General features: G+C 30.5%; 1 protein-coding gene across 3 annotated transcripts in view; it reads right to left on the reverse strand.

Moving 5' to 3' along the window:
* The window catches only part of LOC108904966 (extended synaptotagmin-3), a 36,000-nt gene extending 21,812 nt beyond the window's left edge, over nt 1–14,188 (reverse strand). For 2 of the 3 annotated variants that reach the window (XM_018707700.1, XM_018707701.1), the window contains exons 1-7: nt 13,945–13,985; nt 7,573–7,694; nt 4,084–4,278; nt 3,986–4,027; nt 3,730–3,855; nt 3,600–3,676; nt 3,473–3,542 (exon numbers count right to left, since the gene is read on the reverse strand). In XM_018707700.1, coding sequence (XP_018563216.1) covers nt 3,473–3,542; nt 3,600–3,676; nt 3,730–3,855; nt 3,986–4,027; nt 4,084–4,278; nt 7,573–7,694; nt 13,945–13,969 — 657 coding nt within the window. In that variant the 5' untranslated portion in view covers nt 13,970–13,985. Of the gene's footprint in view, nt 1–3,472; nt 3,543–3,599; nt 3,677–3,729; nt 3,856–3,985; nt 4,028–4,083; nt 4,279–7,572; nt 7,695–13,944; nt 13,986–14,005 lie in introns of those variants that run through there. The other variant, XM_018707702.1, reaches the window with a different exon arrangement.

A 14,188-nucleotide genomic window follows, 5' to 3' on the forward strand; every position in this document is an offset into this window, starting at 1 on the left:
TTCTTGAATATTTATAGATTTTTTATATACAAATTAATATTTACTTGCTGGAAGCTTGGGTATTGCTTAAACGAATAAAAAATTGCGTGGTTTGGGCTGAAAATACACGGCTAGAAACTTATGAGTGAGTTGTGGGTGAATAACAGAGATATTGAAGAAAAATGAATAAAAAAACATTTTTTCGTCACTGAGTGGCACTTGTGCATTTTAATGCATTATTCTATAACACATTCGTAGTAGATTTGTAAAAAAAATTACAACCTCTAAACCCTGTATACTATAATGTATTTGCAAATATTTTGTTTTTTTCTTTAAATTGAAATTTCTTCTTCTTTCTTTCTTTCTTTCTTTCTTTAAATGCAAATTATCCTCATAAATTAAAAATCTAAAACGTTTTTGTGTCCAACAACAGAAAGTCGTTTGACTTCCAGTGAATCAGATATATTATTAATTTAATGCATAGGTTAGGAATGTTAGAAACCGACTTTTACAAAGCGATTTGTAATTGATGCGTGGAATAAAGTGTTTCCATTTATATCCATCTCTCCATTTTTAAGCGTTGAAGCATCTATATGATACTGCAAGACAATTTTCATTTACCCGATGAGTGAATACCTATTTTTATGTTACCGCGAACTATTCTGTGTTATAAAAAACACAATCTCCACATATTTTCGTTTACTTTTGTACAATGGAATGTAATAAATATAAAATTATAAATATGCTTACAGTATCTAAATGCATAAATGTAAATAAAGTGCAGGCTTTGGAAAAATGTTATGTGTAATTAATAATAATCACTTCGCAATAATTTATTCATCCGTATCTAGGTATTTGTTCTGTTTTCTTCATACTACTTTCAAATGATTTTATACAGGGTCCCCGCCGAGGCACAGTGGGGCAGAATCCCTAAACGCTGGCCAAAAGTCAGAAAATAAAGTTTCTTATTCGGTAATTTTTACTGTTGGATTGGCTAGAGTAATGTCCCAAGTCTCAGAATCCATTAATATTAGGGTCAAATTCCCTATACCTGCTTCTTAAATCACTACAAAGGTAAGCGCTGCTCGAGCAACACCTGGCTCGCGCATATGAACAGAAGTAATATATGTGTTTAAGTGTTTATAAAATTTCGTAGAGTTCACCGATTTATCTCTAATGTACGTAGATTTGAATGTGTAGGTTAAAATACTCCATATTTTTACAAAAAATAGTAATTGGCTACCTTATGTGAACTTATGTGAATTTTATGTTATAAAATGAAATAATAATTTAGTTTTGAAGAAAAAAGTTTAATAATTCTGCAGAGTTCTGTAATTTAACTTATTGGACAAAAAAGACAAAACTATTATCTGCAAACAAACAAAAATCAGCTGCCTACAAGTGCCTAACAACTTTTTGTAAAGGTTTTTGTAAAATGTAGAGTAAAATGAATTTCGCCTTCTCTGGACGATGTAAGACATGGGAAGATTGCAGATAAAGACGAAATTGTCTCAACTTCAGAAGATTCGACGGATACTACAAATGAAGATTTTTCATCTGATGACGATTCTTTTCTTTTATGAAAAAACTGGAATTTTATATTACAACTTTGGCACGGGATTCAAATAAATTACTCCCGATACTTATTTAACGTAATATATGAATAGTCTAATATGTCATTTGTCATTTTTACATCTTCATGCTTGATAAATGTGAAATTTTGTATTTCATAATCTTTTAATTCTTAATCTACTCGGAAAATCTCTATTTACAAAATATTTCTACTTCTGATATGGCTATATTAAATCTTCCACATTGAATTTTGTAATTCTGACTCCAAATTTGTTATCAGCGACCCCAAAAACCCCCAAGTAATAAATTTCAGATCGATTTTTAAAGATTTTGACTTTTGGCCAGCTTTTTGGGATTCTGCCCCACTGTGCGAGGTATCCGAGATAATTCTTATATGAATTATATAACTAAATTTAAGCAATAATTGATTCTTGTCACTTTTCCCGAATTCCCAATGGTTCTTGAAATGTCGGGGTTTGAAGTTAGATGGTATGGCTGTTGCTAAATAGTAAATTACATTGTTGCGACTAGAGAGCTTAGAAAAAAATGTGGTTTATTTTAATAAAAGCATAGGTACTAGTGTAAGTAATTATTAAAGCTGCTCAATGTGACCACCGCATTGTGCAATACATAACTCAATCCTCTCTTGAAGACCTCGATCCCAGTTGTAGTTCTCCATATTGATTTTCATCTCATTAAACGTTGTAAGAATCCTTTCAATGAGTTGGTCCCTGCACTTTGGCTTTCCCATTGTTAAATGTCTTCACATGTCCCTGCAAAAGTCCAACGGATTGAGATCCGGAGATGGCCTATCCATCGATTTGGATACTTTTCAATGAGGAAATTAGTGACACCTCTTCCATAAGGGGACGGAGCACCATTATGTAAAACATCGTCCTTCCGATTTGTCCTGAAGTAGTAGAGGTAGATCGTTCTCCAAAAATACCCGGTACATCTTGATGTTCAAATTTCCGTCGCAGAAATGTGATCCGTTCCTTCATTATTAATTATTGCAATCCAAACGTTTACGGAGAATCTTCTCTGAAAATGGGTTTCTCGAATGGCATGAAGGCATTCGATTGCCCACACATGATCTTTGTGGTAATTGCTGATTCCATCTCTTGTAAAAGTTGCTTCATAATAGAAAAGGATCCATGAAAGAGTATCCAGATTGCTCCGTCATTCACAAAGACGAACCCTTTGGGGAAGATCCGTAGGGAGAAGTTATTGTACTGGTTGGTAATGATAGCAATGCAGTCCAAGTGTCTTGCACAGACGTTCTACTTTGTCCAATGAGCACAGAAATTCTTCTCATACCTACTAGTACCAGGATCATTTTCAACAAGCTCAAGCACTTCTGCAGCATTGTTTCTTCGCATAAATTCTCATTCATAAGTCGGTTTAGGGAATGCAACTGTTAATTGAAGATTTGTGAAGATTCTATTGAACGTTTGCTTGTCTAGAAGAGGCGGTTTGGATATCGTCGTTGATATTCCCTAACTGAGACGGCGGTACTACCGTTGCAATATCCATACCCGAAAATTATGTTCGCGTATTCTCCATTTGAATAAGTTAATGGCATGATTTTAACACAAATGACAAAAAATAAAAAGGAACCAACTGTAAGTGATGACAATTAACGAACTGACAATCAACAACTTTTTTCAAATCCTAGCCAAGTAGCTAATTATTGAATTTCCTAGCCCTGTAGTCACCACAATGCAATTTACTCTTTAGTAACTACTTATGCGATCTGGCAACTTCAATTCAAAAACGGTTGGGTATTCCGGAAAAGTGAATACACTTATTTTTGCTTAAAATTAGTCATAGAATACATATACGAAGTATCTCGGGTACCTCGGTGGCCACACTTTTGTAGGTACCTATTGATTTGAACATAGTGAAACGGGAATCATCTCACCTGAAAATCTTTGAGACGTCCGATTTGGGCACCAGACATGGAAAAATTTATGTCACAATCACCGTCATAACTGAAAATAGTCCAATATTAGTTAACAGAAGGAATGCTTCCAATATAAAATACATACTATATGTCGAAATCTATTATAATAGAATCCTTAGTCGTTGTCCTGTTATAAACTTTTACACCATCGATTTTTGGAGGCTGCAAGAGTTGAAATAAATGACGGTTTCATCTATATTGTGAAAGATATTTACCATTTCTCCAAAATCGACAGCTTCGAATCTAAACGATTCAAATTTTTTTCGCATTTTTGTCTGCAAGTGCCCTCTGAAATGCTTTATGATGCAGTTGTTTATGCTGGGCCATAGCTGTAATATAATCTGCAACAGAAACAATAAACTTTAATGTGAATGTCCCTGATATTAGATTTCTTTTTTTTACACGTTTTCAAGTTTTTTCTACATTTTTGCATTATTATTTACTAAAAATAAAGTAACACAAAACGCTTACTTCGTTAAGCCAGTCGGCCCTTTCTCTGTCAGGAAACGTTACCTAAAAAAAGATTGTGAATGAAACGAAAACGATGAGTAAGACACTATTAGACTTACCCAGGATGGTAATTCATCGACTACTTTTAGAATATCTTTCTTTGTCATAGAACTTGCTCTGGATTTGGAGGTTATTCTATTTATTTTCTTGGACTTGTTGATTTCCAACCAAACGAGAGAGCAAATGGTGAGCAGTGGTAAGGTTAAGGAGAAATTGAAGTAGCAAATGAAGTATCCCACGAGTAATAGTGATGCCTAAAAATATTTATAATAAATAAATAATTTAAAAAAATATTTTATTAAATAGAGTATTGTAAGTTTCTAATTAATAAAATGATGCCTTATATGGATGGAGAATTGTCATAACACTAATATCACCAATGTTATGGAAGGGCTTTTCTTTGGATAATTATTTTGTCAACACAACTTACGAATGTCGTTTGGGCAGATGCATTTTTGTAAAGCACTTACCATGATTTTATAAAATTTCGGGTTTTATATTATTTCTGTTGTCGAAGATGAAGAAAACAATGAAAAGAAGCAGGCTTATTAATAGAAGTTTTGGGGACTATTCACAAAACAAAAACCGGCTCGCAAAATTGTTATTAAGGGCGTTAACATCGTTACATAATTACCCAAAGAGAGTTCGTTAAAAGTAATTACATTAATATTTGGTAATTATTATCACTTAACCACGATGAGTTCATAAACTTTATTTTTAGGCCTACTTTTTAGTGATCTTAGCTACTGTGTAGAGTTAAAAAGTTACACAATATGCTTCCGTCGAGATAGTTGAAATATATTTACTTTTGCGCCATTATTTTAATAATTTGTTTTTTTTGTATTTTGCACCTGTGAAAAAATTTAAAAATTAAGTAAATTAACCTTTATGTCGAAAGGATTAGTTAAGAGTTATTTTCGTAAATTTTCACCTTACCAAAAGTTTACAAATATGTTTGTTTAAATAAAAGATTACTATTCTTTTTGACCATGCGTTAGATAATTCCTTATTACCTAAAAGTAATAACTTTAAAGATTAATGTTTGAATACATTGGGTTATACTGCTCGTTTTTCTTAAATAACATTGATAGTTTATAAATACTGCTTATATAATTCCTTTATTAAATCTAAACTTTAATATGAAACCATAGTTTGGTATGAGTAGAGAGGTTAGAAGTATCTTCTTAAACTTCTTTACTTCAGAAGCTGTGCGGGTAGGTATATCCTGTCATTGGATACACCCCCAAAAAGGAAGAAGTTCTAAATAGGTTTACATTTAGCTCACTCTAGAATTATAGAGCAATAGTGGCATAATTTCTGCGTTTAAGTTGATATGTACCCTTTATATATTCAAATTTCACATACCTTCAGAGGATATTTTCTCTCTACAGTTCAGGCGAACATACAAAAATTCTCTCTTTTAATCAGAATTTGTACTAATTGTAACAACATAGTAAAGGATATTTTACACTCCAGCATAGCCTCTATTAAAAAAACTTAACCTCTCTCTAGACCAGTTACAATTAACCATTGTTTCTTCTTTTATGTTATTTTAGTTAGTCACATTTTGTAGTTTTATACAGGGTGATTCAGTCATAATGTCACCAATTTTAATCACGCATTTGGAAAGCCTAATACATAAAATCGAAAAAAAAATTTACTCGACCTTTTAAAAAATAAGCAAATTACTTCTTAACTCCCGTTAACTCGGCGCCGTACTGTCACATTTGCTGATTGCGAGAGCGTCGGCGCACCACAGAGCGTTCGAACTGTGAAGCGAAACAGCTGATTTCCCCAGTCGTCTTGCTGTTAGTTTCAAAATCAAGTGCAATGGACCCCAGCTTAACAAAATGCTATGGATGGATGAGTGAGTGTTTTTTAGCCGTACTGTCATTTTAAATAGATAGGTAGCATACTACTTTTTGAAAAACAATAAGTCACACAGTAAGGTATACGTACTACAAACTGAATAATTATTTGAACACAATACTAAAAACTTATATTTAGTTATAAAATGTACTGAAAACGTGAACAATATTAAAAATACTAAATAACTTAACATTCGAAAACAATTATCATCCTTACACATTTGTTTTTATTAACAAATAAACAATACTTGGTTAATATTTAAAATGTAACAAAATATTTTATTTATTCATGTGTATAGATAAAAAGGCATGTATTTGTCGTTCACTATTAAAAATACAATAAAAGCTAGGTTAGTGATCGAATACGGTAGGCCAAGGTTCACTGTCGATAAACCTTTGTAGATAAGTGGTCAGAACATTTTGTTAACCATTATAATATGGGTGGCACGATAATGTATATATTTAAAAAATATTTTTTCGTACCCAAACCGTTCATTTAATCAAAATTCTTCAAGGGGCCCAAATACTTCCAAATAGTTTCACCTATCAAATAAAAAATAGTTGTCATTATTGCCCGAAAGAGAAAAAAGTTATGAACAGATATTATCACCATACACCAATTTTGTAGAAGTTGTAAGTTTTAAAAAACACTCTGTATAACACCAAAATGTGTAGATTGAAAGCAAAAGTCCACATCCCAAAATTAATCGAAATCGAATAATACGTATTCGAGTTATTTACAAAACTCAAAAAAATTTCACGTTCTTTGAGGCCATCTAGCGGTCAAACGAAGCGATTTCGGATATAGGTAAATTAGCCTAAATCTGCCTATTTTGAGTCCACGAATTTGTGGTCTTCCGTTGTACACATTATTCTGGGACACCTTGTATAATATTATATTTGCTTTTCCTCTAACACGTGCCCTATAATTAGATTTAGTCTGTTGAGCATATCCGCTTCCATATCATAGTACATCAATTTTAATACTATTTCTTGATCTAATATTAGCAGCCAACATGGATTCATATAATGTTAATAATAATTAACTTAATGTGAAGTGACACATGCAGATTAATTTTTCCATCTCCGTTTTTTCAGTGTAAAAACCCATGAATCTTTCTTTTAGTGTAAGGGTTAGTTTTATTATTAATTTTCAAAATACCCAAATAAATAGAGAAAAAATATGTATTTATAGTTCTATTTTTTATAAGATATTTTCCGAAATTATTTATTTGTAACATAATTTTAGTTTTTTATTTGTTTTTTTTGGGATTTTGCTATTAGTGAAAAAAAATAAAAAATTATTGCCTCAAAAGGATTAATCAAAAGTTATTTTCATAAATTTTTACGTGAAAAGTAGATAAATAATAATTTATTAATTTAATAATTATTAAATTTTTTCAGGGTCTCAACACAAACAAACAAATAAATACCTGTTACTAAGGTCAAATATATGTTGACAAAAAACTTTTAAATTAAGAAAAATATAGGTAGTTTTAATTTTATAGCCCATGTTTTCGGATACACATAAAAGATAGTTATAAATTGGAATAAATTTAGATTTTAAACTACATATAATACTAATGTAATTAAGCATCATTACTGTCCATTGCATTTTTAGGTATAATCGTAACGATTAGGATACAAGCAAATGCTTATAAAAAAGTCATTTACACATACCTTCCTTAAGAAACAGAAAATTATCTCAGTTGCCATATTCTGCTTTTCTGACTTCACCACAGGATCAATATGCTCCTGCTCTGGCTTCGCAGGACCTGGCGGATTATCTGCTGCCTCCATAGCTTGAAAAAATCATAATTGTAGTGGGCATTAATTACGGTGATATCAGTGAATGTTCAGGTCAAGGTTGGCTTTAAAAATATACGTGTATACGCGCCGCGAGTTTGAGATAGCTTCTCTACAGAAGCATCGTATGGAGACTGAACGAAAATGGATCGGGAGATGTTTTGATGTGCAATGGCCATTAAAAATATTCCCGAAGGGGAGGGTTCAATCTATATTTATTGCAGGCATTGTCTTGTATATTTGCCATGTATGGCAGGTATAACAATAACGGTACTATGACACTATAATTTAACAAGTTAATAATTAGATACATAAGAAATATAATTGTACAATGTAACATGCAAATGAAGACAAAACTTAAATGTGCATTTTGGAAATGAAATGAAGTCGTTTCAAACCTACTTGCTTACATGCAATGTTGCCTAGTTTTTTGTATAAATCCGTGTCATTTTTTTCTATAGGCCAACAACTCGAAATTATGTGGACAATGGACCAAATCCTGAACACTTAGGTACAATTTTTCTGTTATTTGTGTTTCAGAATGTTGCACTATCTACTAAAGTGATAAAATTGTCAATATTTGGAAATTTTCGAGGTGTCATGTATTTATTAGTTTTTGAAGTCTCTATATTCAATGAACCTGAAACAGATAGGCCGCTGCTACTTCCTTGAACTCGCTTTCGTTAGTTATGTTCCAAGTTATAGCACAAAAAATACGGTAAATTAAGAGTATTCGTATATTTTTATAAATTTCCATAATTGAAAAAATAATGAGGTACCACACAATATCCTAAGGCAGAATGCCAACAAAAATAACGCAGGAGCACCATGACTGAAATAAAATACCCTCACTGAAAAATCGAAGGACTATTTTTATATTAAAAAATGTATTTCAATAAATCACTATTAAAATTTTTTACAATATCTGTAACCTCTGTGTTTAAAATCAAAGTAAAATGACATATTCTAGTTTATCTTTTCTTTATATAACACAATTTATATAAATTGTATATGCAGAGTGTTCAGATTCGATCCCAAACAATGTCAAATTTTAGCCCTCTTTAGAATTCCAACAGTTTCACAAGTTTTACTAATTTACAACTCTTCTTACTTTTCTAATGAAATTTGAAATTTCACTATAAAATGGATGTGAAAAACGTCAGTAACTTTAACTCTCAATATTATTATACCATTTTCAGGTAATTTCAAGGTACCCTAACAAAATTTAACAATTTTTAAAATGTTGGACCTCAGACGAATTAAGCCACGTCGTCAGATTTTCCATTAAAGAAGAAATTATTCCTATATGCACTATTGTTAATATTTTACTATACGTAGAGGTATCTCTGTCCAGTAGGTTACATTTTATGACTTAATCTTTTTGCATGGGTTTACGTTTTACCGTATATGTAGAATATGACATATACTGTAAAATCCTAACCTCAAAAAAGTTATGTCATCATATTACAATGTAAAATTTCAAAAAAGGTAGGTAGGTATTATTGTTAAGATGTTGAAAACGCATCGTTTCTGTCAAAAACGCAATTGACTGTCCCAAAATCAACTAGCTTTTCTTCCTTAAATATAAATTGTTCCCAAATAAATGGGAAATTTGATTACCTAATTTCAATTTAGTTTCCCTAGAGGTAACATATACAAAAAATACTTTTGGAGGATTTCTCTTATATTAAAAAAATTGTTCAGATATCACTAGGTATGTGATATTGTTCTGTAACTCGCGGTTTTTAATTTACAAAATAAAGAGAACACTCCGTATATGTTTTGAAATTTTCGCCGATTTACGGAATTGTATCAAGAAATAATTTATTTGCAAAAAATAATATTTGAAGTGATTATATGTACCTTGAAAATAAATTTTGTGTATAGAAATTATACGGTGTGCTATTTAGAAATATATAAATTTGTGTTATAGATAAAAAACCGGAAGTTAGAGAAAAATATCGGGTAAGCATCTGAGTTCTATGTAAAAAATTGTGTAAAAAAGCACTACAAAAATCGAATATTCTCATAAACGATCAAAATTGATTGATCAATTATTCTCGAAAATGGAAACTGAATGAATAACTATTTTTTAATCTTTTCCATGAATAGGAAAAACCACTCAAGTGTCGAATTTGGCCCACCCTCTACACTTGTTTTGGAAAAGGTTAAATTAAAATTTGCTTTATTTCAATCAAGACGATAAACCCATAATCCATAGAGAAAAATTGTTTTATTTTTTTAAGTTTTATCGCCCTCTAAACTTGTTACACTCATTTCCGCAACGGTTTGTGTAATCAGATAATTATTGAAATAATATGGCGTACCACAATTTCAGAGGAGTATTCCGGATTAAATCTGAACACCTTATATCGAGTGTTTTCTGTGTTCCTATCGCAACTTCAGAATGTCGTAACTTATAGGTATCATTTTAAATCTAAAAATCTTTTGGACCAAGAATTTTTAAGCCACTTTTATAATTAGCATAATCTTTCGGCGTAGATAAATAAATCAAAATGAACTCTTTTCGCCAAAAAGCGGGAAAAATTTACGCAATCGTGCGAAGTTAAATACATAGCTTGTACCTAGTTAGTTTTTAAAATAAAATGAAAGACTTCTTTCTCTTATTATTACTATTGAATATCCAAAATACTTAGTAGCATCGTACTGAGATTCTTTAAGTTATTGTTTTAAAGAATTCTGCGGGTGTCCGACGCCGGCACAAAATACTTTCATCTTTCACTGCATTTCATGAACGGGTTAGGGACTTTTGTTGCTGACAGTATTTTTTCCGGCAATGTATGCTAGCAGTATGGTTTGGAAACCGTAGCTTTAGTAGCACTGTTTCCACAAGTTAACATGATCAATATGTTTGGAACCTATTAATTTATACTTTCAGTGTCATTTGTCGTCCATTTGCGCCTTTACCCAAACTGAGTTCCTCTTAAAAAATATTGAATTTAATCTCAAACATAATAATGGAGAGTGGAGAATAAAATTATTAATTAAAAATCATTAAGTATGCAAATATATACATATGAAAACTAATTCTTTTTTTCTAAGATTTTTTTAAGACCTCCCCATCATGAACAAGAAAGAAAAATTATTCTGAAAAATATTATTTTTTATTCTTAAAATTTGAATTCTATCAATTTTTTTTTTGGGGGGGAGCCTACCAAAAAGGATATTTTTTCTCTAGAATAGGCCCCCACCAATTTTCAGCCTACAGGTCCCCACAACTGTAAATCAGGCACTGTACAATAGACAAAAAATTTAGATAAATGCAGGGATTTACGCTATAATAAGAACTATTTTGCGGTTATGTGACAAAATAATATGCTTTGGCGGTCGGGAAATTTTTCCTAATTCTATAAAAGCAATTATTTCGGCTACTATGTTAAAATGCGGCATCTATACACAAGTACCAGCATACCACATTTCATTTAAATCAGACATAGTGGCGCCTTTTCGTTCTACAGGGTGTTAAAGTTAAAAATATATTTTTGATTATTTGCTATATTTTGAAAATTAGTAGTTTTACGTTTATTGAGGTGGTAAATACGAATATGCAAACAGTGTTGGTATCACGTCTAGAGGGCGCTAGTTATACTGTCCTATTAATGTAAAAATATGTACAACTTTTAATATTTTACAATTTTGAATTTTTTAATTAGAAATTATTGAATTATATTCAATTGTAAATAAAAAAGTATACTTATTACAAATCGATAAACTCAATCATTTTCGAGATACAGGCGTTTAAAATTTTTGAGACATTTTTTTTATGCATAATATCTTAAGAAATTATTAATCATAAAAGATTCTCAAAGTAACCAGCAGCGACTTCAATGCATTTATTTAAATTTTGTCTGATGTTAAAAAATAAAGTTCTATGTTCTTGACTATTAATGTCTTTGTAAACTAGAGAATTAAGATAGCCCCAAAAGAAAAATCCAGCGGACTTAAATAAGGGCTACGTGTAGGCCAAGGTACATCGCTACTGAGTCCAATTCAACGGTGCGGGAAATATCTATTAAGATATCCTCTTACTTCTCGGGTATAATGTGCTGTCAATTTAATATGTCAATGACTACTACTTTGGAAAAAATAATTATTTAATTTAATTCCCGCTGAATTTCAAAAACTTGAAATGTCTGTATCTCGAAAACAGTTGAGTTTATCGATTTGTAAATACTAGGTACCTACTAATATAATACCTATTTTATTTTAATAATTTCTAGTTAAAAAATTCAAAATTGTAAAATACAAACAGTTAGACATATTTTTACATTGAGGGCAGTATAACTAGCGCTCTCTAGACGTGACCCCAACATTGCTAGCATATTCGTTTTTGCCACTTCAAAAAACGTAAATTTTCAAAACAATCGGTTCATACGTACTTAAAATATAGCAAAAAATATTTTTTCAATTTTAACACCCTGTAGAACGAAAATGAGGAACAAATGATTAAGGCCTGTTTAGCTCAATCGCTATATTTAGACGTTAACAATCTGCCATTAAGCTAGGTACCATTATTAATGACTCACCCTGTATATACTTGCTTAACTGTATGAATATGATATTCACATACCCAAGAAAAGAATTATATTGATTCACTATACTTATTTTAATATAAAAACTTTATGATTATATGTCGATTCATTTAAAATTATGTGTAATATGGGGGGAAATATATCATTTTTGACATTTAATGAATAAGATAAAAAAAAATTATTGGAAAACCATAGAGATAAATCTATAGAGATAAAAATATAATAAATATAGAATAAAGCCTTCAGATAACTACATAATGTTCATAACATACATAAAAAATCCAAAACCAAGGGCAATTTGGAGTAAATAAGTTTTACATTTTTTAACGTTTGTTTTTATCGGAGATGTATTTTTTAATACGAAATGAAGCAAATTTGAATAGTAGAATGATCTTAAGATTATCCAAACATATAATTTATGTTGTTTACGTTAATTTTGGGACTATTAAATTATTTTATGAGAAAATATCTAATAATAAAAAGCATCACTAACGTACAAAATTGAAATACTGAAATTTTGACATCAGTCATTCCATATCATTTATCGTGCATATAAATCATTAACTTATTTAATTACAATTTATTAGCATACTGAATGAAAATTGCAAAAATATATTTTGTAAGATAAAACTTTTTACTATATCAAATCTTTTACCAATGATATATCTGAAATTCTTTGAAGATTTCATCTTATCGTGCATTTCTAAGTTTAATTTTCTACTAGGTATTTTAATATACAGGGTCTCCTAGAATATGTGGGCAATCCCTCGGATTTATAGAGGGGACGTTAAAATAGCAAGTACCTATAAAAATTTTCAGCCCCTAAAGGACGCCCCTGAAAATCTATTTTTCTTTTAATAACATTTAAAATGCTTTGTGTAATTTAATTATTTTTTAATACGATGGACAAAGACTCCTTGAAAACAATTTGGCTTATTTGGTTTGCCAGGAACGGACTATCTGTATCACAATAATGTCAATTTTTTTACACCCTTACAACCTTAAACTAAAATAGGCACTCTTGGTTGATATCGATAAATGAACTGTTTTCGAGAAAAAACTATTTTTGTTTAATATGATTTATCCGTAATGTGAAATAAACCAATGAAATTTGCATTCTTTCTGTGCCATTCTAAAAGTCTTATCTGTTGTCCATCGTATTAAAATATAATTAAATTACACATTTTAATATATTATTTCAGTTTTAACTTTCAAAAGACTGATTACCAAACTTCTAAACCTGACTAATAATTTCAAGGTAAAAACCATACCTGTATAAGCTTAATTTATTAATAAATGTTTACGTCATTTAATGTGATGTATGTTAATGAACGAGAAATTTGACAGTATTTTATTTTCCAAATACTACCAGAAAGAATATATTGAATAAACATGAGTGTTTTGAAAATGTAGGTAAGTGCTGACATTTTTATTTAAATGGGCATATCTTATAATATTCATACAATATACTTCTAAAAAGCTTTAAAAGGATCATTGAAATTTAAAAGCATCACTCGTAAAAATGTAAAAGCGCAATAAAACAATTTATTTTATTTAACTTGAGAAAGTAATAACTACCAATTTAAAAAACAGCAGCGTAATCATCAAAATAAAAATTAATAATTGACAAAACTCGCTTATAGCTGTGTTTGATAAAACAATTTACTGTTAGGTGTCCTAGTGAAAGTGTTACCCTTAAGGAAATATACATATTTCATAACACTATGTTTGTAAACAAATACAGAACCACTTACTACTTAAATAAAATGGCACGCAAAACCTCTATTGCACAGCACACTAAACCGAGAACCAATTAAAAATGTTTATTTTTATTTATCTTATCAGTTGCAATAAAACCGGGTGTGCCAATATAGAAAATGATTATTCATTTCGACAGAAACCACCAATTTTAACGTCTAGCGCGCGTCCAGTTTAGA

The sequence above is a fragment of the Anoplophora glabripennis genome, unplaced genomic scaffold, assembly GCF_000390285.2.
Source record: "Anoplophora glabripennis isolate ALB-LARVAE unplaced genomic scaffold, Agla_2.0 scaffold48, whole genome shotgun sequence".
NCBI lineage: Eukaryota > Metazoa > Arthropoda > Insecta > Coleoptera > Cerambycidae > Anoplophora > Anoplophora glabripennis.